The following is a 27,472-nucleotide window of genomic DNA, read 5'->3' as shown; positions in this document are numbered from 1 at the left end:
GAGTAGCTGGGGCACGAGGAGTCGATAAAAGTCTCCTGGCCGTACAGAAGGGCGCCTTTGGGCCCGAGCGCACCTCCGGACCGCCAGGGGGCAGCAGCGCGGCGGGGCTGGCGCGGGGCACGGCGGTGATGGCAGGATCCCTTCTCGCGATAAAAGTTGCGGCGCCGATGGGGGCGGGTGGGGGGGATAGCGTTGTCGTGGTGTTGTCCTCACTTCCGTCTGCGCCGCGCGTCACTTCCTGGCGGGATGGCGGCGAAGCGGTCGAGGGCCGCAATGGAGGAGCAGGAGAAGGAGAAGGCGTCGACGCGGAGCGACGACCGCGAGCAGGCGGTGAACCGCTGGGTGCTGCAGTTCTACTTCCACCAGGCCGTGGCGGCGTACCGCGCCGGGCGGAACCGCGACTTCCGGCAGCTCCGCGATGTGATGCAGGGTGCGGGGCGGCGGGCGGGGCGGGGCTGGGGGCACCGGGCCCTCCGTAACCCACCTCCGTAACCCACCTATCTTGTCCCGCAGCGCTGCTCGTGCGGCCCTTGGAGCGGGAGCCGGCGGTGGCCCAGATGCTGCGCGTCATGCAGTTCCTGTCGCGGATCGAGGAAGGCGAGAATCTAGGTGGGTTCTGGAGGGGTCGGTTACCCGAGGTCGGGTGCTGCCTCTGTGGGTTTATGGCCGTCCTGGAGGGACTTGGCCTGCTTGAGGTGCCCTGCCCTTTTTTCTTATCGGTAGTTCTAGAATTTGTGATCAAACAGAACGCTTCTGTTTCTGAAACCGTGGGCTGTGAATTTTTGTAGATTGCACCTTTGATAAAGAGACAGAGCTCACTCCTCTTGAGTCAGCAATTGGAATCCTGCAGCTGATTGCAAAAGAATTCAGTGTGCCTGAAAAGAAGATAGAATTCATCCACAAAGTACTGAAGGAAGCTGTAAGACCTTTTCTAATAAATACACTGCTTGTGTTTTGTGTTCGTGTTGTTTTCTGTGAGCAGCAGTAGTTGTGTAACATGAGAACTATCATAATTAGCAGTGTGTTGGCTGCAAATGCATATCTTCAGTGTGTGTGCCTCTTACTGCTTACTGCAGAACTGAATGCTAGCTTGCTCTGAGAGCCAGGGGTTACCTATGTGCCATGGTGATTATTGCACGTGCTTTCTAATTGGAAGTAGAGTTAACACAGTATCGACAGATCAATTGGTCTTTTTTTCTCTCATAGGCTGTTATTGTCTGCATAAAAAACAAAGAGTTCAGTAAAGCTTTGGCAGTATTGAAGAGACATATGGAGAAGGATACTGGAAACCAGGTGAGCTGGCACCTGAATGAAAGATGGATGAGGGCTGTGACAGCTCGTGGGTTATTGTGGGGCATTTGTGACTTCGACCACAGCCATAAGTTTTACTGTGAGGCAAGAACCTTGGGTAGGTCTGAGAAGGAAGAAAAAGTAGAGGTGGTAAAATGAAATGAGCTCTTGAAAGATGAATCCTTAGCAGTGAGTGTTCTCCAGGCTGGTTGTCACTTCAGAGTGACATGTGTTCCCTCATTCATTTTTTGCCTCAGGACAAACTCAAGCTTACATGCTAGAGCAGGAGCTGGCAAGGAGGGTTGGAAGAGACCCCACTCCTGTTTGTATGCAGTGTACTGCCTGGGGCACTGGAAGCAAACAGTTGCTGAAACCAGTTAGATCTCCTATTCTCCCAACTTTTTCCTCAACTTCGGTCAGTGTAAATTAGTTGGGCTTACAAAGCATCCAGTAGGAAAGGCACCCAGACCCACTTCCTCAGGTTGTCACCTATAGGCCCAATAACTATTCAGAGCATTTTTGCCTCCTTCAGAAAAAGAGGACTGAGTTGCAGACTATCATCCGGGAGAAGAACCGTGCTCATCCAATAATCAGAGACTTCTCATACGTGAACTTCCAGCAGTATATGTTTCAGTTCCTGAAGGCCTACGTGGATACCTCAGAGCCACTGCTGGTAACGGTGTGTGTCTGCCCTGTTCACCTGCTTCCAGCCCTGTGCTGGCTTCTGCCCTCGCGTGCAGTAGGACGGGGCATGAAATGGAATCTTGGGGAGAATGCTCACCTTTCCATGAGACAATTCAATACAGTAATTTGGCTTGTACATGCAAAATTCTTGCAGAGTTCAAGTAATTAATAGTGGATTAAATCTGAAATACTTCAGATCTGTTTCTAAAATGTTTAAGCAGTTGGAGATGCTTTTCAACTGTAACAGGCTTTAATTGGTAGGCATGAGCTCTGTACGTAGTGCTCAGTGAACTGCAGGTAGCAGCTAAAAATGCCCTTAGAGCATAAAGTTGAATGGTATTGCAGTGAATTACCATTTTAATGGTTACGTGCTTTTTTTTCCTATCAAAGATGATGAAGAGTCTGAATTCAGAACGTGCTGAAGAGCCAAAGCGTTCATCAGTGGTTCCTGAGTCTCCAAGTAGGACAGAGGACCAGGAAGAAGCTTACGAGCCCTTAAGAAGGGTAAAGCACTCAGTGGGAACTCTGAGGCGTGCAGAAACTGCAAGAGATGCGGTGAGAGCTCCAAGCCCCCCTGAAATGGCAAAGGACCCAACTGGAGCTCCAGAGCATGTAGAGACAGGGAAAGATGTGGTGAGAGCTCCCCGCCATGCCGAAAGTACAGAGGATTCACTAGGAGCTCCAAGATGTGCAGAAACTGCAAGAGATGTAGTGGGAGCTCCAAGTCCCCCTGAAATGACAGAGGACCTGCTAGGAGCTCCAAAGTGTGCAGAAACAGCCAGAGATGTGGTGAGAGCACCCAGCCCTGCTGAGAGTACAAAGGACCCAGTGGGTGCTCTGGAGCATGCGGACACAGCAAGAAATGTGAGAGCTCCCAGCCCTGCTGAAACTGCAAAGAACCTGTCAGGAGCTCCAGAGTGTGTGGGCACAGTGAGAGCACCCAGCCCTGCCGGAAGGAGAAAGGACCTTGTAAAAGCTCCAGAGCACCCAGAAACAGCCAGAGATGTGGTGAGAGCACCCAGCCCTGCTGAAAGGGCAAAGGACACAGCAGGAGCTTCTGACCCTGTGAAAAATGCTAGTTACCCAACGGTTCCTCAGCCTAGAATAGCAGCTGCTAAGAGCTCGAAAGCTTTTTCAGTACCTATGGAAGTGTCTGAACAACCAGCAGCCGCAGCTCCAGTGCATGCAGGAGTGTCCTCCAGGGATTTGGAAAGGTGGGCGGAGAAATCTGGCCCTGTGTTGTAGATAAAATTTGACTGTGCTAGGTGGCCTTGGCAGTGTCCTTAAGGAGGGTGGGCGGAAGGGTTGGGATTGACTTCTTTAGTAGCTTTTATTTGCACCGTAGAGTCTTAGTGAATTGGTGAGGGGCAAGGCATGGGGAAAAGACTGATATCAGTGAAGTGGAATCATTTAGGTGAAATACTTACAAGCTGCTTAGTTTTGTTTATTTTGTAGGAGGCCCCTTAGAACTGTAACCACGTATGGAATTTCTGTTCTGAGAGAAGCTTTCAAGATGCTGTCCAACTCCCCGGATTCAGATGCACTCTTCAACAAACTGGATGAAACAGACTTACCTTCCCCCCAGCAAATGTCTCCTTCTGTATCCCACAGAACCAAGAGACGGAAAGAAGAGAAGAAACAAGGTTCTGAGACCATAGACTCTCCTGAAATACCCCATAAGAGCAAACGCTTGTTTACCATAAGCAAAATGGTCATGGACCAAGGCAGCCAGTGCAGCAAGTCAAGTGAAAGCCCAGACTCTTCCCAGGAACGAGTTGTATCTTCTGCCTATAGACCTGTTCAGGAATTGTCTGACCAGCCTGTATCTGCTGAAAGGTTGAGTATGAAGCCTGTCTTGTGCTATGATCAAACCTGCAGCCAGTATTTTCACGTTGAATAACTTTACCAGTGTGAACGACAAGAAACCTTTCTTTAATTCAGTACGAGTATATTGGCCTGCCTTCTCCACTAGCATGTGTAGTAAACTGTTGTTATAACTTGCTGTTTGGTTACTAGAGGTGGCAGTGATCCAGCAGCAGTCAGTCAGCCAGTGCCATTAATATTGATAGGTATTTCTGACCGTCTCATGGTGGGGGTAACCTTTTACCCTTTGAGAAGTAGAATCTCAAACTTTTTTTTTCTGAAACGCATCTGGCTAAGAAGCTCTTAGCTGCAGCTTTCTGACTGTTCCTGGAATTTGCTACGGCTTACCTTATAACTAAAATTACTGCTGTGAAGGACGTAGAGGGATGTTAGATTTTTAATTTTCGTATTTCCTACAGAAAACAACACAGTATGCTCACCAGAAAAAGTCTGAGATTAATACTGGTATGAGGCTCCTAAGTTAAGTCTTAAGAGTATCTCCTTCTGCAAGCTGTAGCAAGGGTGTGACAGCTTCTGCTTCAGTTGCTGTTCTTTAGTTAGCAGAAATGCTCAGCAGACAGCAGTAATACTTTGGACTTCCAGGAGTGAAACTGGAAAGATTGTTTGAGGAGAACTTTGTGTTCAGGAGGAGAAATAAATCACAGTTTCTCATGGTTTCCTGGCTGAAGATTGCTAAGAACCTAAGGTTTGGTTTTTGAAGGTAGACAGTACAGATCTTTATGTAGCTTCTTTGGAGACATGTTGTCTTGCTCTGAAACACCAGAGTGGCCTCAAGCGTCGTGCTGTGATGCAGTGTGCATTAATGTGAGCAGTGGTGAAATCTCTCGAGTGCCTTGCCCAGGGCTAAGCTTAATGACCAGAGATGACACTGAGACTTTATTTCCATCCAGCTATATTGGATGTGATAGCCATGCATGAACTTCAGGAAGTATTCCTAAAGTGCCTAACTTAATTTCACTTGTTTGTGCTTGAATCACGGGAGCAGGTAACAGCACTGAGGCATGTTTTCTCACAAAGGCTCTTCTACTTTAGCTGCCCTCAGTGTTAACAGTGGAAACTTCTGAGCGATGCTTGGAAATACTACAGGCTTCCTGCCCTGAGCTGTTGTTGAATTCGTGCTGTATGTGGTGGCCTGCAAAGCTCAGTGCTTGTTGGTTTACTGGTGCTGTTAATATGAGGTTGTTGGGCTTTGCAAAATACAAAATACAACATGCCACTTGTAGTTGAGTGAGACAGAGCTGGCAGCTTCCAGCAGGGGCTCTTAAGGACTTAACCCCACTTTGGGGGGAGTGCAGGGGGGCTTGTTTACACATTGCTTTGTGATACATTTTTCTGCATTACTTGCCTGCTGTGCTCTAGCTGGCTCTGCCCTCCTCCACCAAAATCTTACTAGCCATTAGCTGAAGTAAATGCTTACCTGCTTTCAGGTCCTCTAAACCAAAGTGGAATAGTTCATATTGTGAAGAAAGAAAAGACAGCTGGAGTGATGAAGATGAGCTCTTTGCAGATGCAGGTAAATACAGATCTGCTGTCACAGGTGTTAACTGATGATAATCCTGGTTTTGTGTCTTATTTGTAGATGCCTTGCTACCTTTGGTGTCTGAGATGATTTCTGGTCTCCAAAAAAAAAAAAAAAAAAAAAAAGACCAAAAAAAAAAAGTGGTCAGCTGTCTAATGCTGAGTTATTTGAGATATTTGGGTTTTGTTCTTAGCCTGAAATATGTATCAAGACCTCCTATTCAACTTCCAGACTAATTGTGCTCAACTTAAAGGATGCAAATATTGAAAATACATCTCCTTCCCTTTTCCTGCTTTGTAGTCATGAAATAAAGGTTGAGTTTACCTTTTAAGGCAGATGAATTTTCTGGTCTAGCTACCTCTGCGGCTGCATGCGTGGCTTGGCTGGCACTGCTAGTTAAAAGGAGTGGATGAGGGTCCAGAATGCCCCATTCCAGCCCCAGCGCAGAGTATAGCCCCATTCTGGGTGTATGCTCCTGTTCTTGATATATTGACTAGTTTAAAACAAAGCCAATAAGCCAACCTTACTGGGAAGCTTTCCAGAAAGTAGTCAGAGTTTAAAAGAGAGACACTGCAGAAAAGAGAGGGATAAATTAATGTAGTTTTATTGTGTGCCATGGGATTTTCTCATTGTAAGCAACTGCAGAGCTCAGCAGTTAAACCAAAGGGCATCTCTTAGGAATGTCTGTCCTGACATTGTATTGTTACTCAATGTGATTTCCTTGTTTTGCTTTTCAGCATTAACTGAAACAAGCAGCAACAACTCTACAGTCTATGGTTCCAAGAAACAGGTAACGAGTTACTGCAGTCTTTCTGTAAGGTTTGAAATCAGAAGATATCTGTAGAGAAAAGCAAGTTATAAAATGATTGGAAATGTTGGTGCAGTCCCCTGCAGCAGGCTGAGCTGCTACCGTGCACACAGGCTGGGCTGGAGAGTGATTCTTGCAGAGACCTTGCAGCATTAGGCATGGTTAGTTGTCTGGGTCTTTGTGTTTACAGAACTGGTGTGAGTTTGTCCTTTAAAAACAGATTTGATATTTGGTTGTGGTTCTGTGTCTCCTGCATATCAGGCATTGGGTATTTGAGTAAAGCTGCTCTTCCCTGGTGCACAGCATACAGAAGCAGGTTTGTGAGCACTGGAGGAGTTCAGCATCTTGTTCAGGTGAGGGGTGTCCACGAGGCAGCTGTTACCTTCCAACAGCTCCAAGTAACTGTCAGCCTTACTTGTAGGTGAATGGCTGCTAGCTCTTGTGCAGCTGTACACAAAGCAGTGCTTTTGTGCTTGTGATTGCTTTCTGCAATTCTGTTTTATTTGCCTCCCATGCAGAAATTCAGCAGACTTGACCTTGCAATTTTAACACTGCTTCTGTGCAGCTGTGTGGGAGGTAAGCACTGAGCACTCTGTATCTCTGCTTGCTGCCGCATCAATGGACAATTCCTCTTCTGTGATTAGTGTTGTATTTTGGAAGCAGAGCCACTGGAGTTTGTGCTAGAGCTTGGCATCATTCTTATCTCAGTTATGAGAGCTCATCTACAATGAAGTGATTTTTTTGGATGTTTGTGTGCTTTTGACAGAACAGTTCTGCCTTTCCTCCATGTTCCTGGCACAGATGATAAAGGAAAACTAATTAGGAAGGAGATGTTCTGCTGAGAGCTGTGCTGTATTACTCCCTTATGAAACTCTACTTTAAACTCACAAAATGCTGCTTACCTGCTTTTTTTTTTTTTTTTTTTTAGAAATGGACAGTGCAGGAAAGTGAGTGGATCAAAGACGGCGTGAGGAAGTATGGAGAAGGGAGGTGGAAGACCATTTCTGAGAAATACCCCTTCCAGAACCGCACATCAGTGCAGATCAAGGATCGCTATCGGACCATGAAGAAGCTGGGCATCGTCTAAAGTTGGGGCCATGGGATCCTTAGTATTACAGTGTTCTTGTTCTTTAGAGGTTGACCATAGCAATACTAGCAGCAAAGCTGCAGGGCGCTTCCCGGCTGTGTGTGGTAAGCCCCTCTGCATTGTCACCAGAGGCTGCTGCAGCAGGTGATTCTTGTCAGATGTGGTTTCTAAGGAGCCTTGTGTCTCGAGTTGTAGCTGCAAGGTTTATGTCTTCTGCAGTTGGCAGAAGCTGCAGTTTGAATACATGTGCTGGGAAATGGCCTGGATTGGGACTACTTCTTCCTACCTGACAACTGCAGCCAACCTGATGGGCTGCTGAGATGTCTTCTGTTCTGCCATTTGACGATATCTGGGTAACTGTCAGTGGCTGTTTTTATGTTTAAACTTGTCTAAACTATTCGAGTTTTGTTTCATCTATTTGTACTCTCTCCCTTGGAGAGGCAACACAGTTCCACGGTTTCTGGGAGGAGCTTTAGGTAAGGCAGTTTTTCTCCCAGAAATATTTTTCTAGCCTGCAGGTGGGTCTCTCCCTCCCTTCTGAGACTTAAGCAACTTTTTTTTTTTTTTTTTTTTTAAAGTAAAAATTGGTCCCATGTTAAACAATCTAGTGCTTAATGATGTTGATTGTGACTTATTGTCTCCTTCCTGGTAACAGCATCCCGTATGCAATCTCTGCAAGCATGTGAACTCTGAGGGTACTGTTTCTTGCCTTCAAATGGTGTCTTCTATAAAATAAAGTTCTTTGCTGATGAGTTTAAAGAGTTGCAATATGTGAATTTGTACCTCCCTGATAGCAGGGAGGCAGTTTGGAGCCCTGGCTGTGCAGTGACCTGTTCATTTGCTGCCTGAGCCTGCTGGGATGTTGTCAGCAGCAGGTGTGTGGGGGTGGAACAGGGATACCCTGAAGGTGTGAAGTGCCTCCTCACAGGCATTCAAGTCTCGTGGCTCTGAGTCAAAAGGGCATTTCCTAAAAGCACTGTGGGGTGAGAGTAACTGGTATAGAAACCCTAGAAATGCTGGGAAGCCCAGCCAGGCTTTTGTTGCTTTTTTAGTTGTTCTATAGCCTCTGGACTTATAGCTGGGGGCTTCATGTGTGCTGTGAGCCAATGCACAAAAGCTAGGCAGTGTGGCAGATATATCCTACACCAATACTGTAGAGTTGGATCTGGAGGGATTACTGGAATAGCATGTACTTCCACCCTCTGATCTGTTCACTTCTTTAGTTTCTTTTTTTCTTTGTTTCCTTTTTAATCAATGCTCTGGTCTCACTGAAGCAGCTGTAGAGCTAGTGCTGGGTAGCAGACTGTTTGGAAACACCTGCTTTCCCCTCTGCCCTTTAGCAGCTGTTGGAACGAGCTTCCCCCCTGCCACCTGCTTGTGGCTGTGCATTTCCCTCTGCTGCTGTAACACTACTTGTGCTGGAACAGCTGCAGGTAGATGGGACCACTCTGAGCTTGCAGGGGCCAGTTCTGGACTTGGTGAGAATGATGCACTGGGGCAGGAATCGGCAGTGCGATTCATTGCTTTGCTCACAAGTACTGGCAGCGTTAGTCTGCAAGCAGTGAGTCTGGCTGGGACCTGGACCAGTGCTGTGCAGACAGGAGATGCTGCTGGCGATTGTGGCACTTCGCAGCAGCCTTGGCCCTTAGCAGAAGGGTTCCACTGGATGAGATCCTACATGGCCAAAGCAGCCCAAGTCCTGCTGTGCGCCAGTATCACCTTGAGGAGTGGAGCCTGCTCCTGCTGAGAATACTGTGCAGCAGCACGGGCGCAGTTAATGATTGATAACGCTGCTGCCTCGGCTCCGTGCTGCTGCCCAGCTGGAAGCAGCATGCTGCTGCTGGCGCTCCTGGTGCTGGGGCTGCCAGGTCCTGCTGCGTGCCCCAGGACTGAGCCCCTGAGCGGCACCAGCGATGAGCCCCTGTTCCGCGGTGCTGACCGCTACGACTTTGCCATCGTCGTCCATGCTGGCACCACTGAGTGCTTCTGGCAGTTCGCACACCAGAGTGGCAATTTCTTCTTCAGCTTTGAGGTGAGTGCTGTGGGACGCATCCTGCGAAGTTGTGAGCGTGATGCTTCTGCCAACGGGTTTGGGGGAATGGCTGCATTGGATTGGTCTCAAGCAGCAGCTCTGTGGGCCTGCAGTGGGCAGTCCTCCTCCTCGTTAGTCCCTGTGAGGCTGATGTACGAAAGAAGCCTTTGTAGGATAACAGCCATGTGCCAGTTGAACTCCAGCCTTGCTGTCCTCAGGGTGGAGGGGAACATCCTTGGTTGCACCAGGGAATGGCTGCAGTAACTTCAATGGCTGATCCTAGAGACTGAGCTTCTTTCTCATCATCAATCCCACCTACTATTTTCAAACATGCACTGAAAACCGAGTGTGTTCCGAGTGAGGAGGTACAGGGTGCTCTGGCTGTGGTGGCCCTGTACCCAGAGGGAGCTCGCTGGGACAAGCTCAGCGCTGCAGGAGTGCTGGGCTGGCTGGAGGCCATTGCAGGGCCTCAGCTTCTCTCTGAGCTATGGCTGGGAGGAGTGCTGAAGGTCTCAGGTGCAGCCGTATCAGTTTGTCCCTGTGCTCAGTCCCCTTCCCACGAGGGAGACCGGAGCCCTTTAATCTCCTGTTTACACTGCTGGCTGAAGGAGCGTGGGGACACAGCTGCCACCACCTCGTGCTTGGCAGAGCAGCCCCACAGTGCTCGTGTGGGAACAGCCCCAGGATGTAGCACAAGCCCAGCCAACCCCAAACATGCTCTTGCTCAGCCCCAAAGCCAGCAGACAGCTGGGAGCTGCTCTGCAGGGCTGAGAACATGTTTGGAGCCTGCTCTCCCCTCCTGGAACCCTGACAGTGACCCAACACAGTCCCCTACTTCTCTGTGAGTGCCAGCAGCACCATGGGAAAGGACAAAGAACTGAGAGGTGACCATTCTCAAGGCTGTGGGTTTTGTTTTCCTTTTATGTGTAGCTGGCAGTGGCAGGAGGCATTTAATGCTTCGGAGTGCAGCCAGCACCCTCAGCTCCTGCTGACAGCCAAGCAGAAGGAACCTTGCTGGTCTCCTGCCTTCTGTTTTCCCAAGTGAAGAATCAGGCACAAAAGACCCTTAGGCGATGCCTCCCTAGGGACTGGTGTCCCCTTTGGGCAGTGTCCCAGCCCTGCTGTTGGGTGTCTCCCACCTCCAGGTGCAGCGGGCGACAGGCATTGCCAACAGCAGGTACATCCTGGCCACAGCAAGAGACCCCAATGGCTTCCAGCTCGGCGCCTCCCAGGACGTGCGAGGACAGATCAACTTCCTGACCAAGGAGACAGGTCCCTGCTGCCCGTGTCCCCTGGGGCTGGGCGGGCTCTGTGGGGTGTGCACTCCCCATAGTGCTGATGTGTGTTGTGTGGTTGCGGTGCCCTCCCTGCCAGCACACATCAGCATTAAGTGCTAGAAGTAGTGCTATCTTGAAACAAAAACCTCCACTTCTCTCTGCAGGTTTCTATCAGCTGTGCTTGGACAATGGGCAAAATCACTTTGGCTTTATGCAGGTGTATCTCAACTTTGGTGTCTACTATGATGGCTTCAACATGGAAGGGGAGCAGCCAGAAGAAAGGAAACAGCTGAATGACACATTGGATGCCATTGAGGTAAGTGCTGCTTCTGCCACAGAGTGCTTCAAAGCAGCAGATGGGTCAGGCTGATGCAAAAATAGGCCAGAACTGAATGCAACAGTGCTGGCCTCCAGCAGCGCCCCGTGGCAGGGATGGGCAAGTTCTTCCTGAGGGACCAAGGAAGGACATTTGTCCCTGCTTGATGTGTTGCTGCCTAACTTGGTGTTGAACCAAGCTGGTGGCTGAGTGGATGTTCCTGCAAGGGTTCTGCCAGGGCTCTGCCAGCTCCTCTGCAGCACAATCTGCCCGAGCATGGCTGGTAAGCACCTTTCTCTTCTCTTGCTGGGCTACGTTTCAGGACAGCATTCAGAAACTGCAGGTCCATATCTTCCACATGTGGAGGTTCTACAACTTCGCCCGGATGAGGAAAGGGGCCGACTCCTTCCTCCTTGAGTCCAACTACCACTATGTCAACTGGTGGTCGATGGCTCAGAGCTGTGTCATTGTCCTCTCTGGGGTCCTGCAGCTTTACTTCTTGAAGCGTCTCTTCAACGTGCAGAGCTCTGGGAAGCCGAGGTGCTGACAGCTCCCTGACACAGCACAGCCCAAAGGAGCAGAGCCCCACCTGCAATCACCTGCTGCAGTAACTGAGGGGCTTGCCCGCACCTCTGCATCAGCCCCTCTGCTCTCAACAGAGCAGGAGGAGAAAGCCCAGGTCCTGCCCTGGGGAGGAGGTGGTATAGCTGGAAGCAGAGCTTACTCACCTCCCACCTTTAACTGAAACTATCTTTAGGAAAAAGATACAAAAACCTCAACTTTGTGTTAGTGTGTCTTTGTCAGCTTTTGTGTTTCAACCTGCCCCTTTTGGCTAGAACCCCGTTTTATGAAGTGGTGGTACCCATCCCTCTTGTGCCTGCCTGGATGTGATGACAGCAGCCTTGCTGTGTTCCTGCCTCCCTCCTGTGTATCGCTGCCTGCTGCACCAAGCCCAGGCACCCAAACGTGCAGCCAGGCCTCAGGACGGACATCCTGAGGTGTTGCATGAGACAAAAGGCAGTTAAAAAGAAGGAACAGGCTTTATGCAACCACAACAGCAGGGGTGGTGCCTTCTTGTGCTCGCAGTGGCAGCAACTGCTCCCAGCTCCTGCTCCCTGCTTGGGGTGTGCTCCCTGTGGCTCCGTGTGCTGCTACCACACATGATGCAGGACAAGTCCATTCTGCCGAGGCGTGCTTGTGGCTCCTGAGCATTTGTGCTGCCCTAAGTCAGTGTGTCCTCACTGCGCACGTACTCCCCAACATCCGCCTGGTGAAACACCACAATGGCCATGGGATCCACCTTCCGGCAGTCCTGGGTGGATTTTGCAGCTACTCCAAATCCCTGGGGAAGAAGGAAGAGGGACTGTTGTGCAGCCCAGTACCCATTCCCTTAGAGTGGGAAGTGTTGGGGAGGCCACTCACCAGTGGGATGTCAGCCATGGAATACACCACCACACCCTGGTACTGTGCTGTGTTCTCCGTGATGCGGCCCAGGCCAGACTTCAGCACATGGTTGCCATAGAGGAAGGACTGCTCTGAGCCTGGCTTCACCCACACTTTATACTAAGAGAGAGGCAGGAGTAGATGAACCGCCAAAAGGGTGGCACTGGGAACAAGCAGGTGCTGGGGGAGGGGAATGGGAGGGGAGGGGGGAACACATCCCACCTTGGCATAGGGTGCAAGGAAGTCGAGGGCAGTGACGCTGAGCCGGAACTTCTGTGTCTTGGTGAACTTGCCAAAGCAGGTGCCCAGTGCAACCAGGCTGTCCCGTGGGATGCTTGCAGCACACTTCAGCAGCTTCTCGCTGTGGGGAGACAGGGACGGAGAGGCTGCAGGCTGGGAGGGCAGCATGGACTCACCATGTGTCCCACAGCCAGCCCAACCTGGCTCACCTCACATAGTAGACACGGTCACGGTGCAGACGGAAGCAGTAGGTGCCATCAGGCCGGTCCACCAGCAACTGGATGTTCTCACCAATGCTGCAGGAAAAAGCTACATCAGATCCATCCCTGGTGTTCCCTCAGTGCCCTCTGGTCTTCCTGGCTCCTCCTGACCCATCTCTCTTTTTCACACCTCATGAGGTTCATCAAGGCCAAATGCAAGGTGTTGCACTTGAGTTGAGGCAATCCCAGATATGTACACAGAGTGGGGAAAAAAATGTGTAGAAAGCAGCCCTGCATAGAAGGATTTGGGTGTCTTGGTAGATGAAGTGCTTAACACAAGCCAGCAGCGTGCACTTGCAGCCCGGAAAACCAACAGTATCTTGGGCTGCATCAACAGCCCAAGGTGGGTGACAAAGGGCAGGGAGGGGATTGTCCCCATCTGCTCTACCCTCATGAGGCTCCATCTGGAGTACAGTGCCCAGGCCTGGGTCCCACAGCAAAGATGAAGTGCTTTTGAAGAGGATCCAGAGGAGGGCCACAAAGGAGGGGGGCTGCAACACCTCTCTTATGGAGAAAGGCTGAGTGCTAGTGTTGAGTCTGGAGAAGAGAAGGCTCTGGGGAAACCTCACTGTGGCCTTCCAGGATTTGAGGACACCTTATGAACAGGAGAAGAGTAACTTTTTACACGATCTGAAGGTGACAGATCGTCACTTTCACCATTCACCAGAGGGAATGGTTTCAAACTAAAAGAGGAGAGATGTAAGTCGAATGTTAGGGTGAAATTCTTTACTCCGAGGCGGTGAGGGCCCGGCACTGCTCAGAGCAGTGGGTGTCCATCCCTGGAGGTGCCCGGGACCGTGGATGGGCTCCCGGCAGCCCGAGCTGGGGGCACCCAGCGGCAGGGGAGGGGCTGGAGGTCCGTTCCAACCCGATCACGCTGCGATCCCCTCGGCTCCCCTTGTGCCACCACTGCCCGCACCCGTCCTTCGCCGCATCCATTCCCCGTCAGCCCCGCCGTTCCCACGCGCGGCACGTGCCCGCGCCTCCGCCGCTGCCCGGACCCTCGTTCCCCCGTCGGTCCCACCGCTCCCCCCGCGCCGCTCCCGCACTCCCAGCCGCTCACTATCTCCCGAGCTTCTCGAACACCGCCCGCGTCTCCGCCTCCGTCAGCGGCCGCATCGCCGCGCGCCTCACACGCGCTGCCGCGCCGGAAGCGGAAGTGGCTGTACCTGCGCCGGAAGTGCCTGCGCCGGGGCCGGAAGTGGCGTGGGCCCGTGCCGGCGGAGCGACTGCGATGGCGGCGGAGGAGGAGCGGCTGCTGGCCTGGCTGCGCGGCCCGGCTGTGGCGGGACCCGGCGGCGCTGAGCTCGCCGCTTATGTGGCCGAGCTGGCGGCGCTGGGGCTGGCGGAGCTCGGGCGGGAACCGGCGCGACTGGCGGCGGAGCGGGAGCGGGTCGGGGCCGAGACGCGGCGCTTGGCCTTCGAGCACTACCGCGCCTTCATTCGCTCCGCGGAGTGCACCGGGCGCGCCGGCCGCGGCTTCGGTGGCATCGAGAGCCGTCTAGGCAGCCTGCTGGAGCGCCTGCCTGCCCTGCAGGACGCCTGCCGGTGAGCGGGATGGGCCAGGCTCGGGGGCGCTGGGGACAGAGCTGAGAAGGCGCGGGAAGGACTGGAGGTGGGTGAGGCTGGGGGCAGTTGAGGCCGTGGGGCCAGTGCCGGCCCGGTGTTGAGATCGGGGTCAGTAGCAGAGCAGGAGAGTAACTAAGGAGGTCCCAGGGTGTCCCCCTCCACCCACCCTGTGCTGATCATTCCTGGCCCCACAGGAACTTCATGCGTGATGCCGAGGCCATTGCCTGCAGCCGGCGGATGAACAGCCTGACACTGAACCGGCACACAGAGATCCTAGAGATCCTGGAGATCCCGCAGCTCATGGACACCTGTGTGCGTAACCGCTACTATGAGGAGGCGCTGGAGCTGGCGGCCTATGTACGCCGGCTGGAGAAGAAGTACAGCAGCATCCCCGTCATCCAGGTAGGGCCATGCTGCCCCTGCTGCATGGCTGTCCCACAGGCAAAGGTCAGAAAGGTCATTAAGGTCAGAAAAGATCTGTGATCACCGAGTCTAACTGTCAACCCATCCCTGCCATGACCGCTTAGACCCAAATGCCACAGCTCCATATTTCTTGATGCAGGGGGTGTTGTGACCAAAGTGTGGGACCTGGCACTTGGTCTTGTTGAGGCTCGTGCAGTTGGCCTCAGCCCACTGATACCACCACTGAGGCTCTCTCCTCACAGGGAATTGTGGCTGAAGTGCGGCAGTCCACTCAGCTGATGCTGAATGAGCTCATCCAGCAGCTCCGCACCAACATCCCTCTGCCCACTTGCCTGCGAGTCATCGGCTATCTGCGGCGCATGGATGTCTTCACAGAGGCTGAGCTGCGCATCAAGTTCCTGCAGGCACGGGACGCCTGGCTGCGCTCCATCCAGGCCTCCATCCCCGAGGATGACCCCTATTTCCACCTCACCAAGACAGTCGAGGCCTGCCGCGTCCATCTCTTTGACATCATCACACAGTATCGTGCCATCTTCTCTGATGAGGAGCCACTCCTGGCCCCCGAGCAGCCCTCCCTCAACGAGGGGGCCATCTTCCATGGTTGGGTGCTGCAGAAGGTCTCTGAGTTCCTGCAGGTGCTGGAGCGCGACTTGCAGCGAGGGGTGGGCGGCCGCTTGGACTCGCTGCTGGGGCAGTGCATGTACTTTGGCCTCTCCTTTAGCAGGGTGGGGGCTGATTTCCGTGGGCAGCTGGCCCCCATCTTCCAGCGTGTCGCTGCCACCACCTTCAGCAAGGCAGTGGAGGAGGCGGTGGAGAAGTTCCAGGAGGAGATGAATTCCTACACGCTCATCTCTGCCCCAGCTGTGCTGGGCAGTGCCACAGCGGTGCCAGTGCCCTCAGCCCAGCCAGGGACACTGCAGCCACCCATGGTGCTGCTGGACTTTCCGCCCCTTGCCTGCTTCCTCAATGGCCTCCTTGTTGCCTTCAACGACCTGCGGCTGTGCTGCCCCATCGCCCTGGCGCAGGATGTGGCTGCCTGCCTGAAGGATGCCCTTGGCAAGGTGAGGTGCTGGGGCTGCACCCAGGCTCCTACTTTGTGTTGGCGAAACAGAGCAGCTGCAAATGAGGATGATTTCTGTGCCCAAAATGCTGCCTTGGGCCTGGTGCTATGAAAGGGAAGCGGCTGTTTCATGTGTGAGGTTCTCCAGGCCCTTAGATTTGCCTGGGGATTGTTATCTGGGAATTAATGACTCTGTTCTCTGCCCCAGGTGACCAAAATAATTCTGGCCTTCCACCGGGCAGAGGAGGCAGCATTCAGCGGGCGCGAGCAGGAGCTCTTTGTCCAGTTCTGCATAGCATTCCTGGAGGATCTGCTTCCTTACCTGAATCGCTGCCTCCAGGTTCTCTTCCCCCCGGCTCAGATCGCACAGGTGCTGGGTAAGACTCCACTGTGGGGAGGAAGAAAGTGGGAGATGCTGCTGTCACCATGGGATGCAGTGTTAGCAGCACTGTGCTGGAGGGCTGTGCCCACCCCTCTCTCTGTGTCCCATAGGCATCCCCCCGGCCCAGCTGCAGCGCTACGGCCACCTGGGCTGCGTTGATGTGAACGCTGTAAGGGAGCTGCTGGCCCCTGTCCTGCCACCACAGGAGGCAGAGCTGCCGCCCAGTGAGGAAGAGCCATCCCCACAAAGCCCTGTGCTCGCACCGCATCCCACGCAGACAGAGGAGACTGGGCCAGGGGTGCCCCCGCCAGAGCAGGGCCGAGAGGAGCCCACGGACCCTGCACTGGGGGCTGTGCTGCTGGATGGGAGCGGGCATGGAGGGGAACGTCCTGCGTTGTGACCTAGGGGCTGCAGGGAGGGGAGAGCCGTGCTGCCGGTGGGAACGCTTGTTCTGCGGGCACAGGGGTCCCCACGCGTTACCTCCGTGGGGCCGGGCCGCGCCTGCAGCAATAAAGCCGTGCCACCCGCGTGGCCGCCCGGTCCCCGCCGTGCCTCTCCCGCTTGAAGCCGTCGCTCCTCCCCGCCGGCAGGGGGTGCCCGCCCTCGCCCTCCCCGCCCCCAGCGCCTCTCCAGCCGCCCCACGTCACATCCGCCAAGATGGCGGCGGTGCTGTGCCGGCGGCTGCCGCCGGGCCGGGCTCCGGGTCAGGCCCGCGGCTGCGGGGCCGAGGCGGGGTCGGGCTGGGCTGCGGTGCGGGAGCGCTCCTACTGGCAGGCGCTTCGGCGGCGGCTGCGGGGCCCTTCTAAGCCGCCGTTCTCCGAGCCGTGCCAGGTGGGCGCCCCGGTGCTGCGCGCCGCCGCCGCCGCCGTCGACCCGGAGCGGTTGGGCGGCCCCGAGCTGCGGGCGCTGGCGGCGGCGCTGGCGGCCGGGCTGCGGGGCGGGCCGTGCCTGGGGCTGAGCGCTCCGCAGCTCGGCGTGCCTCTGCGCGTCTTCGCCGCCGCGCTGTCCCCCGAGCGCTGCCGGCAGTACCCCGCCGCGCTCCGCCGCGCGCACCGAATCGAGCCCTTCCCGCTGCGGCTCCTCGTCAACCCCGCGCTGCGCGTTCTGGACGCCCGCCTCGTCACCGCGCCCGAGGGCTGCGCCAGCATCCGCGGCTTCTCCGCCTGCGTCCCGCGGCACTGGGCCGTGCACGTCTCCGGTACGGTCTCCCCCCGCGCCCCGCCTCTCCCCCGCCTCTCTTCCCGTCCCCTCTCCCCGCGGCCCGGCTCCGGCCCTACCCGCGCCGTCCCGCCGCAGGCGTAGATGAGAACGGGGACCCGGTGAGCTGGGAGGCGACGGGCTGGGCTGCCCGCATCGTGCAGCACGAGATGGACCATCTGGACGGCGTGCTCTTCATCGACCGCATGGACAGCCGCACCTTCGCCAACACCGCCTGGAGCCAGCTCCTCGACTGAGACGGAGCCCCGGCAGCGGTACGGCACTCTGGGATGTGGCCGCGGCCCCCACCTGCTCCTTGGAGCCGGCCTCGGAGTTTCTTTTTTCGGTCTAGGAAAGGGGGCTGTGCAGGACGGGATTACCCCTCTCTCCTGCAGCACCTGGTCCACGGGAGAGGAAGGGGCTGGGAGCTGCGGGCTGCTGGACCTGGAGAAAAACGAGGAGGGACCCGGCTCCAAGAGGCCTTTATAGAACGTGCTCCTTGTGTGGCAGAGGGCTGCTCTGCACAGTACCCTGTAGCAGGCAAAGGACCGTGGGAGTGGGGGGGAGAGGGTATCCCCAACACTGGGTTCCTCCATGGTCCCAAAGCGTGGCTGTGGGGCAACTGTGCCTCAGGGAGGAGCTAAGCACTGGCTGAAGCTTTCGGATTGTTTTTATTTTCATATAAACAAGACAGAACCCAAAGCAGCATTAATTTAAAAAATAAAAAAAGAGCAGGAAGAAGAGTGGGGAGCAGAGGAGCGCTGGGGCACCTCTGTTAATGTCGGCCCTGCCAGGGCAGCGTGCCCCCGTCCCTGCCTGGTGCTGAAGTGAGATGGGTTGGGTTGTGAGCTGCAGATGAACCTGTTTGGCACAGCCGCCTGCCTGGGAGCAGCGGGGCCCCACCATCCACCACGGCCCTTAACCTTCCTGCCCAAAGTCCTCTGTGAACTTCTTCACCTTCAGGAGGTCCTCGGTATTCACGGTGGGGCGGGTGGTGGCCAGGGAACGCAGCATGTCCGACTAAAATACAGAGCACGGGGCAGCTCACCCTTAGGGTGCTGCCACCGGGCAGGCGTTGCCACCACAGGGGCTCGGGAGGGCACCAGCACCCAGCTGCCATGTGCCTGCACCAGGCCCTGAGGCCAGTGGCAGCTCTGGAGGAGGCAGGGGAACCGGTAGGGCTGGGACGGCAGCATTGTTGTGCTGGGGATGGGCCCAGACACAGCAGGATCTGATTGCTGTTGGCAGCCCCACTCACCATGCAGACGATGGGCTCCATCAGCTTGTCACTGGGCACCTCCATCCAGGTCATCTCGGTGGCACCCGGGTCCCCAGGCGAGCACGGCATCAGGAGGTCATCCACCAGAAGGTTGGGGTTGGTGCGGGAGGGACCGCAGACCTGGTGGAGGCAGGCAGTGCTGCAACACAGCCTCAGTGCCCACCCTTCAGCAGCACAGCTCCTGGCACCCAACTCACCTTCTTGAAGTGCGTAGCTGACTGCACCTTGCGGACAGGCTGCATCAGGGCATCCCGCACAATGATGCTGATATCAGCCCCAGAGTAGCCATCTGTCTTCCGTGCCAGCTCGTGGATGTCAGCATCCGTCAGAGAGTGTGGAGTGTTGCCTAAATGCAGTTTGAACATCTGGGCCCGGGCTGCCTCCTCAGGTAATGGGATGTAAATGCGCTTCTCAAACCTGAGTGTGGCACAGGTGGGCATGGGTAAGTGGCTGTGTTCCCCACCAGGCTGGCCCTGCGCTGCCAAATCTCGCAGCCATATCGGGTGCAGTGCAGCACTGTGCTTTTGGGCACTGCAGAAGGATCGTGTCCTACTAACCTCCTCCTGATGGCCGAGTCCAGCACCCAGGGGATGTTGGTGGCACCGAGCACCAGGATCCCATCACTACTGTTGCCCACACCTGCCCAGAGAAACAGCACGGGGGACACTTGAGAGCCATACCTAAAGGAGATTGCTGCTTCACCCAAATCCACCCCATCCCACGTTCCCTACCCAAAGGGTGTCCATGCCCCGGGCAGTTCATCCTGCCAGGAGAAGCCCCACTCACCCTGCATCTGCACCAGGAACTCTGTCTTGATGCGCCGGGCTGCCTCACTCTCATTCTCATTGCGGGAGCCGCACAGTGAGTCCACCTCATCGATGAAGATGATGGAGGGTTTGTGCTGCCTCGCCAGCTCAAAGAGGTTCTTCACCAGCCTGGGCACAAAGGCAAGGGGTGGGTGCCCCCACCCTGAGCCCCAGGCGAGGACCCACAGCCCCACTCTGCCCACCCACTGCAGAGGGGCACGAGCCCGACACACCACTGCTTCCTCCTGCCCCTGCCTACTCCAGAGTCCTGTGCTGGTACCAAGGAGGGGAACAAAGTGCATGGAGAGCAGCCACCCCCTGGGCAGCCATCCCTTGGCCAGCCCGCAGCCCTGGTGACACCTTACTTCTCGCTCTCTCCCAGCCACTTTGACATCAGGTCCGAGGACGACACGGAGAAGAAAGTGGAGTTGTTGGCCTCAGTGGCCACGGCCTTGGCCAAGTAGGACTTCCCAGTGCCAGGAGGCCCGAAGAGCAGGATCCCTCGCCAGGGCGTGCGCTTCCCTGCGACAGAGCCCAGCGTCAAAGCTTCTCCTGCACTGCACAAACTGGATCTGCACAGCGACCTCGGGCCAGCAGGGACAGACATCCCTTCTGCTCTGGGTCACCTCCCTGCATGCACACTTCTACCACAGCTGCCACCCTCTACCATGGGGCACGAGGCCCCTCTCCATAGCCAAGCGGCAGTTTTGGAGCTGCCAGTGACCCTCACCAGTGAACAAATGTGGGAACTTGATGGGCAGGATCACGGCTTCCTTCAGGGCCTCCTTGGCTCCCTCCAGACCAGCCACGTCGCTCCACCGCACATTGGGCTTCTCCATCATGATGGCACCTGCGGGGCAGAGACGAGAGCTGGAGCCCACAGCTCCCCCCACCAAACCCCCACCCGGCCAGGCTGACCCGACCCCTTGGCACAAAGCACAGTCCTGGCTACGAATTCCAGCAGTGCCTCCACGGCACCGTTCTCGGCGAGACCTCCCTCCAGCCGAGCACCGCCGTGCCCACCACAGCCCCTCACCCATCAGCTGCTCCTGCAGTTTCTTCTTCTCCGGGTTCTCGCCCTCGCTGTCGCTGTCGCTCCTGGAGAGAGAGGACAGGGATGTGGTCACACGGCCGCACCTGGGCCCCGCCGGTAGGGGGGCAGCCCCCACGCACCCCTTGGTGTCATTCTGTGCCTCCTTGACGGGCTTCTTGCCCTGCTTCTCCTTGCTGCGCAGGTACTCCTTCAGCTTCTCGGCCCGGTCCAGGTACTGCACGCACTTGGCACGGATGCTCTCCTTGGCTTTGTCGCTGTGCGCCTCATCTGCACGGAGAGTCCCGGCCGTCACCGCGGGCCCCGCAGCCCCGCGCCCCCCGCGCCCCCCCGCTCACATTTGATGGCGTGCAGGAAGTACTCCACGGCGTGCTGGTACAGCCGCAGCGCCTCCTCGTAGTTCTTGGCCTTGTCCTCCTCGGTGGCTTTGGTCACCAGGTCGATGGCTTTCTGCGGGGGAAGCGGCGCCCTGAGCCCGGCCCCACCGAGCGCGACCCGCCCCTCCCCGCAGCCGGGCCCGCTCGGAAGGACGGGCCGGGCCGTCCCGGCGCGGCCCGGCGGGGCGGTCGGAGGCCGGGCCCGGGCGGCGGGCGCGGCGCGGTACCTGCAGGGTGGTCGTTGTCATCTCATCGCCCGGTGGCGGCCGCAGCTCGCGCGACCCGGCCCGGCGGCGGCGGCGGCGGCGGGGGCCCGCGGGACCGCCCCGACTGCGGCTGTGCGCGGCGGCTACAGCGCCCCCTCGCGGCGCCCGCCGGTACGGCAGAAGATGGGCGGTGCCTCCGTTGCGCACGCCTGCCTGGAACTCGCGCATGCGTACACCGCGCATAGCCGGCACTTAACGTCGTGTGCCGGTGCGAACGGCCGGGGCTGCGTCGGGCGGAGCGGCTGCCGAGTGGCAGAGTTGTCTGCTCTTGGTGAAGTCAGCAAAGCCGCTCCCTGGGCTTCAGGAAGGCAGAACTTGGGCTGTCTGGGACATTTGTTGACTCGGGAGTCAGTGCTGGAGGGCAAAGTGCTTACACAGCATGCATACACGGAGTGGTGCACACCACAGACACACACACACAGTGCACCATAGCCAGTATGCTCTCTGCGTATACACCTCATAAATAGCATGTGTACACATATATATGTGTGTGTGATATATATGTTCACTGTGTGTATGGTACAGAGAGCGTGTCCGTGTATACATACTATACTGCATGCACAATATGTGTGTATACATGTACACGTGTATACAAATGTACATATGTACACACACACACTACATGTCAGACAGTGCATCCCCTCATACACACACAGAACACAGCATGTACGCAGCACACGTGTGTGTATATCTGCACACAGCTATAGAAAAACACATTCAGCACATACACACTGCACGTGCACTGCGTGTGCAGTATGCGTGTATGTATGCAGCACAGGCAGCGCCCAGGGGCACACAGCACACTCCATCCCCACAGCACACATCCCACACGTGTGCAGCCCCACGCACAGCTGCTCCCACTGCGGTGCCGATCACAAACCCCATACAAGGCCAGTTTGTATAAATAGCGATTTACAAAGAGTACAAAAATAGAACGAGCTGAGCTGGGTGGGGGGCTCTGCACCCCCCGGCCCCCCTGGCACAGCCCGTGGAAAGCAGAAACATTTGCGGAGGAGTTGGGCTGGGGCACAGCGGGGACCCCCAGCACCGAGCACCCATCCCCGCACCAGGGGTGGAGGTAAAGTACAAAAAGCGAAAGTGCATTGATCTACGTGTCCCTCCCCAAAACCACGGGGCCCACGGGGGTCCCGCTATGCCCCCAGCCCAGGCAGGGAACAGCGTTTGCAGACTCTGAGAGTTTGGGGAGCACCCGCCCTGTGATCGCGGCACGGCAGGGACCGAGCCTCCTGCCCATACCAGCATCACAGGGCTAGGTCCCAGCATCCTCCCGAGTGCCCACATTTTTAAGACGAGACCCCCCCAGGGGGATACAAACGGTGCCCAACACAGTCCCACGTGGGGGAGGAACACACGGTGAACCCCCCGGGGGGGAGGGGGGTCAGTGGCCCCGCTGCAAGGCACAGGTGGTGAGATCAGAGATGGCTTTCAGGGGCGGGGGATAACGCTGAGCTCCCCGAGCCGTAGAAGGGGAGCCCTCTCCCCAAGGCACCGGTGTGGCAGGCAGCGGTGGGGGCTCCATGTTTTCCAGGCTGCTTTGCATTATGGAGGCAGCTGGGGGGGCCAGGGCGGTCGCCTACACCAGCAGCCCCATGCGGGTGACTTTGGCTGAGAGGAAGGTGTGCAGCACAAAGACGATGGGCTTGGGGCAGGAGTGCAGGTCCAGCGCCTGTGGAAGGAAAGGGAGAATGGTATCACAGCATAAGGGCAACGCAAGTCCTAGGGTACACCTAGGATAGGGATGGGGGTCCCTCCTCACCAGTTCCCCCTCTGGGCCTCCAAAGTCCAGATAGAGGGTCCTGATGCCATCGTCTGCCGACATCTTCAGCTTTTCATAGGGGTAGCGGTAGAGGACGCTGCCGCCTGCCTCATCGCGGCAGATGGTGAAGCCACCCTCGTAGTGAATACAGAGCTTCACCTCCTGGCCACCCAGCGTGCAGCCTGCAGGCACAGGCGTGGGTTTGGTTCTGTCCCACCACCTGGCTACAGTCACCCCCAGACACCCCAAAACTGCCCCAAGCAGTGGAGAAGGTAGAGATGCCATCATGCAGCACAGCACCATCACTGCCAGGGACTCCCTGTCCCACAGGCAGAGCCCCAGTGCCAGTGTGCACTCACCCACGGACACCTCCTTGATGAGCTCAGCAGCAGCATGGCAGCCCTGCACCAGCACTCGCGTCCAGCAGGACAGGTCACGGTGCGTCTCCACACGGAAGACGTGCATCTCAATGCCCTGCCGTGAGCCCGTCCGCGTGGCAAAGGTCAGCTCAGAGCCCAGCGAGGGCGAGCGGCGGCCCGAGCCTGAATGCACCAACCTGGGGATGGGAGGGGATGTCGGTGCCGCATCCCACGTGTGGGGATGGCTCCTGCAGGAGTCCCCATCCGGTACCTGGTGGCCACCAGCGGGTAGCTGTGGCACGGCGAGGCCCACGCATCACGCGTCCAAGGCATGGCGTCGTACAGCAGCAGATCCTTCTCCGTCACCGCCATCAGGACCGGCCGCCACTGCTGCCGCCCACCGTCCAGCCGTGCCTGATGGACGAGCAGCACGATGATAGGGCAGCTTCAGCCACCACCTCCCCAGCATCATGGTGCCACCCAGCGATGGCATCCCCGATACACAGACCCATACCTGCTCTGCCAGCCACGCGACGTGCTTCACCTCCCGGCCCCCAGCGCTGCCACCCAGCACGACGTTGAGCTCCGCCAGCACCTGTGGCAGCAGCGCTGTGATGTTGGCATGCAGCGCTGTGAACCAGGAGTGTGCAGTGGCAGTGTCCTTGCAACGCAGGATCAGCGTGTTCCTGCTGTCCGGCGAGTGCAGCTCAATCAGCCTGCGGGGATACGGGGCTCTGGGACGGGGCCAGCCTGGCTGCAGGCGTGCTGCCAGCAGTGGGGCCGGAATGGGGGCACGGCGGAGCCTGGGCCATGTGCCAAGCGCTTCCCAAACACTGCCGCCTGCTCACCGGTTCTCCAGGTCGGGCATGCTGAGGTTCCGTGCGGCGAAGCACATCTTCAGAGGGATGACCTTGTGGTCACGGGCGCCGTGGTGCTGGGGTGATCCTGAGTCCTCACTGCCGCTCAGGCTGGGCGACTGCGGGGCAGCTCCCTCCCAGGGCAGGTCTGACACCAGCGATGGCTTCTTCATGTACGGCGTCACTTCTCGCATGAACTTCACTGCGGACAGACGGGGTCGGTGTTAGGGATGGGGGGGAAGAGGGGCCACGGCCAGCGCTGACCCCTGCCAGGAGCCGGAGGCACACAGGGCCCATCCCAGTACCATCAGGACGTGGGGATCGGAAGGGCCCGGCGGCGCGGGACAATGGCGCGGGCAGGAGGTCAGCCTGCAGCCCATCCTGCCCACCCTGCCGCATGCTGCGGCCAAGTTTCCAGCGCCGCGGCTGATCACAGCCCCAGGATGGTGCCTGCAGCCAGGATGTCCCGGCCCTGCACTCCTCTCCGGGGCTGAGAGGAAGGAAGGACTCATCGCCCCAGGTCCCCACAGACCATCCCTCCTCAAACACACGGTAGGCGCCAGGACATCAAAATCCTTCACTCGCTGAGTGCTGTCCCATCACCACGCCGCTCCCCGCTGTCATGCTTGGGGACAGCCAACACAATGCATTCAGATGCTGGGAGCGCTGCGTGCCAGAGCACAGAGCAGGGAGTGACGCCGAGCAGCGGGCGTGCGGCCGAGTCAGAGAGCTGAGCCCCCTCAGCAGGGAGGGAACAGCCGCAGGGCAGCGGGGAATTAAAGTGAAAAAAAACAGTGAGTAAGCTGTAATCTGCTGTGAAACACAGCTGTGAAGCATGGCTTCCCACAGACAGGGAGGCGGTGTGACGCTGTGGTGGGAGCTCTGAGGGGCGCCCGGTGGTGCTGCTGAGCCGACACAGCTGGAGGGGATGCACTGCCCTTGCTGCGGGCACCAGGAGATAATATTAGCTCCTGCCGCGCTTATCCCCGGATTACGCCTTCCCCACGCACCTCTAATCCCCATGGGCAGGCCAGTGTCTGGCGTGGATGGTTGTGGACTGGGGCTCGGCCAGCGGCAGCCCCCAAGGTGGCTCACAGCTGGCAGCCAGATGTTGGCAGCCTGTGTCTGAGGCTGGGGATGGAGCACTGGGGCTGCTGCTCCCTGCCCGGGAGTGAGCCCTTTGTGCTCTGAGCCATGGCACTGGCACTGAGCAGCAGAGACAACGACATCCCTGAAACCCCCGGGCAGGCTTCTGAGCTGCTGGACACACCGTGAGCGTCATGCCCACCTCCCCTGGTTTGCACAGGGCACCCTGCAGTCCTTGGGGAACCTGTGCAGCACCAGCTAGGCAGCCACAATGTTCCAAATGCTTGGGTGGGTGGCGTTGGTTCAACTAACCTGGTGGTTTGCCCGCCCTTGCCGTAGCTGAGACAGTACACACAGACACTGCTGGGCTGCACAACCCTGGCCAGCACCCCAGCACCTGGGCACGGGCAGCAGCAGAGTCAGAATGCAGCCAGGAGATGCTGCTGGGGGCACTGCCCAAGGCAGGACGCGGGCATGGAGCTGCCGTACCAATGCAGCGCAGTGGGCAATGGCACGTGTAGCCTCACCAGCTGAGCTCTGTCCCAGTAGGCCGTCATGGCACAGCACGCCTACACGCTCACCGCAAAGGAAACCCAGCACTGCTGCATCCTCACAGCTCACTGCAGGAAGGCGGCTGCACCCTGGGCTCACCTACGGGGCTCTCAGTACGGCCCAGACCCCCCCTCGCAGCCCAGCATTACCAGCCCCCTCCCAGCAGCACCAGAGTGGTTTCCCCACCCATGCATGTGGGTTTCCTCTCACAGCCCTCCTTCCTCTTTCCAACCTCCCTGCCCGGTGCAGAGCTGTCTGTGGGCCCAGAGCTCAGCTCCCAGCTCCCACCCAGGATGAGGTATGGGTTCTGCTGCGCTGATGGCACCAGAAGAATGGTACCCAGCACAGGTACCTGCAAGTGAAGTGAAATCCAGGACTGGAGAGTGGGCACAGGGCCCAGTGCCAGTACTCCTGACAGCCCCCAGCTGGCTGGGGCACCCAACCCACATTCATGGAGCAATGCTGTCTGCCCCTGCATGCTCTTTCCAGCTCCAAACATGGCTCGTCCCCTCCTTGTCCCCCGGTGCCCTGGAGCCAGCGTGGGCAGCTGAGCCACACAAATCCGCACACACCCTCGCACCGACACAGGGCCCCAGAGGACATCAGAACGGGACGCGGGAGTGACACCGCACTGACACCGGTGGTACTGGTGGTACCGGTGGCACCAGCAGCGCTGCACCGGCAGGTCCTGCCCCAGCTTGCCGGGAACAGGTCGGGCAGGAGCCGGTGCTCCGCGGGCACCGAGCCCCGTGCACAGCATCAGGGCGGGCACCGTGGGGAGGCACCGCCGGTCCCGGGGCGCCGCTGCCACCCCCAGCAGCACGGGGCACTGCAGCCGGAGCGAGCTCCGACGTGGCCGCACCCGTCCCCCGCCGGGCTGTGCGGAGATGCCACAGGGAGCGGAGCCGGGAGAAGCCCAGGGACGCGGTGGCGGGGGAGAAGTGGACCCAGGGGCGGAGAGCGGGACGGGGCGGGGGGGAGGGGAAGGGGGGAGCGGGGCCGGTACCTTCCAGGATCACCTCCCTCCCGGCGCGCTTCAGCGCCTGCACGGCCTGGTCGTGGGTGGCGTCGCGAAGGTCCACGCCGTTCACCGCCAGGATGGCATCGCCGAGCCGCAGCGCGCCGCTCCGCTCCGCCGCCAGCCCCGGGAAGATGCGGGAGATGAGCACGGGCATGCGGTTCTCGCGGCCGCCCTTGATGCTGATGCCGAGCCCGCCCGCCTCCGCCTTCACCACCCGCACCCTCCGCACGCAGCCGGGCACGGCCGCCTCCGCGCCGCCCCACTCGCCGCCGCCGTTGGCCACGCCGTTGAGCCCCGGGGTCGGTTCGCCGGGCTCGGCCGTGAGGCTCAGCGCCTCTCCGCTCAGCTCGGCCGCCACCCGCACCCAGCGCTCCCGCAGCAGCAGCTCCAGCAGCCCCGCCTTGGAGGCGCGCGTCCACACGGCCATGCCGCCGCCGCCGCGCCGCTCCGCCCCGCCCCGCCACGGGCCCCGCCGCGAGGACGCGCCCCACGCCCGCATGGCGGGAGGCCATTGGCTGTGCGCGTCGCGAGGGGCGGGGCGAGGGGCCCTTCCCGCGTTCCGATTGGCGG

General features: G+C 57.8%; 7 protein-coding genes across 13 annotated transcripts; 4 read left to right on the top strand and 3 right to left on the bottom strand.

The window, feature by feature from the left end:
• The first annotated feature begins 200 nt into the window (after nt 1-200).
• On the top strand, nt 201-8,031 carry TERF2 (telomeric repeat binding factor 2). Of its 5 annotated transcripts, XR_014886027.1 has the most exons (12): nt 202-430; nt 514-609; nt 789-919; nt 1,207-1,293; nt 1,823-1,969; nt 2,365-3,188; nt 3,430-3,810; nt 5,286-5,371; nt 6,115-6,167; nt 6,447-6,538; nt 6,704-6,761; nt 7,114-7,185. XR_014886027.1 is itself a non-coding variant. In XM_085234564.1 (11 exons), the coding sequence occupies exons 1-11, from the start codon at nt 247-249 to the stop codon at nt 7,134-7,136; spliced, it is 2,070 nt and encodes a 689-aa protein (XP_085090690.1). In that variant the 5' UTR covers nt 201-246; the 3' UTR covers nt 7,137-7,276. The 5 variants fall into 5 exon arrangements, 4 of the variants coding, with proteins under 4 accessions (XP_085090690.1, XP_085090692.1, XP_010716458.1 ...); XM_085234564.1 differs by lacking the exon at nt 6,447-6,538 and having other exon boundaries at nt 201-430; nt 7,114-7,276; XM_085234566.1 differs by lacking the exons at nt 6,447-6,538; nt 6,704-6,761 and having other exon boundaries at nt 3,586-3,810; nt 7,114-8,031.
• Nucleotides 8,032-8,682: 651 nt separating this feature from the next.
• Nucleotides 8,683-11,718, top strand: TMED6 (transmembrane p24 trafficking protein 6). The gene is made up of 4 exons (XM_010718155.4): nt 8,683-9,304; nt 10,450-10,576; nt 10,746-10,897; nt 11,220-11,718. Exons 1-4 carry the CDS (start codon nt 9,050-9,052, stop codon nt 11,442-11,444), a joined length of 759 nt encoding a protein of 252 aa, XP_010716457.1. The 5' UTR covers nt 8,683-9,049; the 3' UTR covers nt 11,445-11,718.
• Nucleotides 11,719-11,918: 200 nt separating this feature from the next.
• Nucleotides 11,919-14,048, bottom strand: NIP7 (nucleolar pre-rRNA processing protein NIP7). The gene is made up of 5 exons (XM_085234575.1): nt 13,904-14,048; nt 12,790-12,876; nt 12,563-12,701; nt 12,320-12,460; nt 11,919-12,239 (listed from the first exon to the last, which is right to left on the bottom strand). Exons 1-5 carry the CDS (start codon nt 13,957-13,959, stop codon nt 12,120-12,122), a joined length of 543 nt encoding a protein of 180 aa, XP_085090701.1. The 5' UTR covers nt 13,960-14,048; the 3' UTR covers nt 11,919-12,119.
• Nucleotides 14,017-16,816, top strand: COG8 (component of oligomeric golgi complex 8). The gene is made up of 5 exons (XM_010718237.2): nt 14,017-14,388; nt 14,604-14,811; nt 15,075-15,893; nt 16,101-16,269; nt 16,385-16,816. The coding sequence occupies exons 1-5, from the start codon at nt 14,075-14,077 to the stop codon at nt 16,672-16,674; spliced, it is 1,800 nt and encodes a 599-aa protein (XP_010716539.2). The 5' UTR covers nt 14,017-14,074; the 3' UTR covers nt 16,675-16,816.
• Nucleotides 16,817-16,905: 89 nt separating this feature from the next.
• Nucleotides 16,906-18,173, top strand: PDF (peptide deformylase, mitochondrial). 3 transcript variants are annotated; one of them, XM_085234573.1, is made up of 3 exons: nt 16,906-17,472; nt 17,571-17,746; nt 17,867-18,173. In XM_085234573.1, the coding sequence occupies exons 1-2, from the start codon at nt 16,932-16,934 to the stop codon at nt 17,726-17,728; spliced, it is 699 nt and encodes a 232-aa protein (XP_085090699.1). In that variant the 5' UTR covers nt 16,906-16,931; the 3' UTR covers nt 17,729-17,746; nt 17,867-18,173. The 3 variants fall into 3 exon arrangements, with proteins under 3 accessions (XP_085090699.1, XP_085090698.1, XP_010716541.2); XM_085234572.1 differs by having other exon boundaries at nt 17,824-18,173; XM_010718239.4 differs by having other exon boundaries at nt 17,571-18,173.
• VPS4A (vacuolar protein sorting 4 homolog A) lies at nt 18,124-21,370 on the bottom strand. Its single transcript, XM_085234571.1, has 11 exons — nt 21,212-21,370; nt 20,946-21,057; nt 20,730-20,877; nt 20,593-20,654; nt 20,287-20,406; nt 19,922-20,078; nt 19,537-19,685; nt 19,308-19,389; nt 18,948-19,167; nt 18,730-18,870; nt 18,124-18,491 (listed from the first exon to the last, which is right to left on the bottom strand). The coding sequence occupies exons 1-11, from the start codon at nt 21,230-21,232 to the stop codon at nt 18,390-18,392; spliced, it is 1,314 nt and encodes a 437-aa protein (XP_085090697.1). The 5' UTR covers nt 21,233-21,370; the 3' UTR covers nt 18,124-18,389.
• A 775-nt stretch (nt 21,371-22,145) lies between these two features.
• SNTB2 (syntrophin beta 2) lies at nt 22,146-27,389 on the bottom strand. The gene is made up of 7 exons (XM_085234570.1): nt 26,888-27,389; nt 24,235-24,445; nt 23,901-24,102; nt 23,658-23,800; nt 23,387-23,583; nt 23,028-23,209; nt 22,146-22,937 (listed from the first exon to the last, which is right to left on the bottom strand). The coding sequence occupies exons 1-7, from the start codon at nt 27,327-27,329 to the stop codon at nt 22,845-22,847; spliced, it is 1,470 nt and encodes a 489-aa protein (XP_085090696.1). The 5' UTR covers nt 27,330-27,389; the 3' UTR covers nt 22,146-22,844.
• Nucleotides 27,390-27,472: the final 83 nt, after the last annotated feature.

Source organism: Meleagris gallopavo, chromosome 13 (genome assembly GCF_905368555.1).
Source record: "Meleagris gallopavo chromosome 13, MGAL_WU_HG_1.1, whole genome shotgun sequence".
Lineage (NCBI taxonomy): Eukaryota > Metazoa > Chordata > Aves > Galliformes > Phasianidae > Meleagris > Meleagris gallopavo.
Note: the sequence above shows the minus strand (reverse complement) of the source record. Positions and strands in the feature narration are given on the sequence as shown.

Excerpts from the sequence above, each read along its gene's own strand:
- TERF2 (XM_010718156.4), top strand. The coding sequence starts at position 247 with ATGGCGGCGAAGCGGTCGAGGGCCGCAATGGAGGAGCAGGAGAAGGAG. Across the intron at positions 610-788 it reads CGAGGAAGGCGAGAATCTAG|ATTGCACCTTTGATAAAGAG; the intron begins GTGGGTTCTGGA and ends GAATTTTTGTAG. Across the intron at positions 1,294-1,822 it reads AGAAGGATACTGGAAACCAG|AAAAAGAGGACTGAGTTGCA; the intron begins GTGAGCTGGCAC and ends TGCCTCCTTCAG.
- TMED6 (XM_010718155.4), top strand. The coding sequence starts at position 9,050 with ATGATTGATAACGCTGCTGCCTCGGCTCCGTGCTGCTGCCCAGCTGGA. Across the intron at positions 9,305-10,449 it reads ATTTCTTCTTCAGCTTTGAG|GTGCAGCGGGCGACAGGCAT; the intron begins GTGAGTGCTGTG and ends TCCCACCTCCAG. Across the intron at positions 10,898-11,219 it reads ACACATTGGATGCCATTGAG|GACAGCATTCAGAAACTGCA; the intron begins GTAAGTGCTGCT and ends GCTACGTTTCAG.
- NIP7 (XM_085234575.1), bottom strand. The coding sequence starts at position 13,959 with ATGCGGCCGCTGACGGAGGCGGAGACGCGGGCGGTGTTCGAGAAGCTC. Across the intron at positions 12,877-13,903 it reads TTCGAGAAGCTCGGGAGATA|CATTGGTGAGAACATCCAGT; the intron begins GTGAGCGGCTGG and ends TTTTTCCTGCAG. Across the intron at positions 12,240-12,319 it reads CCATGGCTGACATCCCACTG|GGATTTGGAGTAGCTGCAAA; the intron begins GTGAGTGGCCTC and ends CTTCTTCCCCAG.
- COG8 (XM_010718237.2), top strand. The coding sequence starts at position 14,075 with ATGGCGGCGGAGGAGGAGCGGCTGCTGGCCTGGCTGCGCGGCCCGGCT. Across the intron at positions 15,894-16,100 it reads TGAAGGATGCCCTTGGCAAG|GTGACCAAAATAATTCTGGC; the intron begins GTGAGGTGCTGG and ends TCTCTGCCCCAG. Across the intron at positions 16,270-16,384 it reads TCAGATCGCACAGGTGCTGG|GCATCCCCCCGGCCCAGCTG; the intron begins GTAAGACTCCAC and ends TGTGTCCCATAG.
- PDF (XM_085234573.1), top strand. The coding sequence starts at position 16,932 with ATGGCGGCGGTGCTGTGCCGGCGGCTGCCGCCGGGCCGGGCTCCGGGT. Across the intron at positions 17,473-17,570 it reads CTGGGCCGTGCACGTCTCCG|GCGTAGATGAGAACGGGGAC; the intron begins GTACGGTCTCCC and ends GTCCCGCCGCAG.
- VPS4A (XM_085234571.1), bottom strand. The coding sequence starts at position 21,232 with ATGACAACGACCACCCTGCAG. Across the intron at positions 20,878-20,945 it reads CTTCCTGCACGCCATCAAAT|ATGAGGCGCACAGCGACAAA; the intron begins GTGAGCGGGGGG and ends CTCTCCGTGCAG. Across the intron at positions 20,655-20,729 it reads GCACAGAATGACACCAAGGG|GAGCGACAGCGACAGCGAGG; the intron begins GTGCGTGGGGGC and ends CTCTCTCTCCAG.
- SNTB2 (XM_085234570.1), bottom strand. The coding sequence starts at position 27,329 with ATGGCCGTGTGGACGCGCGCCTCCAAGGCGGGGCTGCTGGAGCTGCTG. Across the intron at positions 24,103-24,234 it reads ATGCCCGACCTGGAGAACCG|GCTGATTGAGCTGCACTCGC; the intron begins GTGAGCAGGCGG and ends GTATCCCCGCAG. Across the intron at positions 23,584-23,657 it reads TACCCGCTGGTGGCCACCAG|GTTGGTGCATTCAGGCTCGG; the intron begins GTACCGGATGGG and ends TCCCATCCCCAG.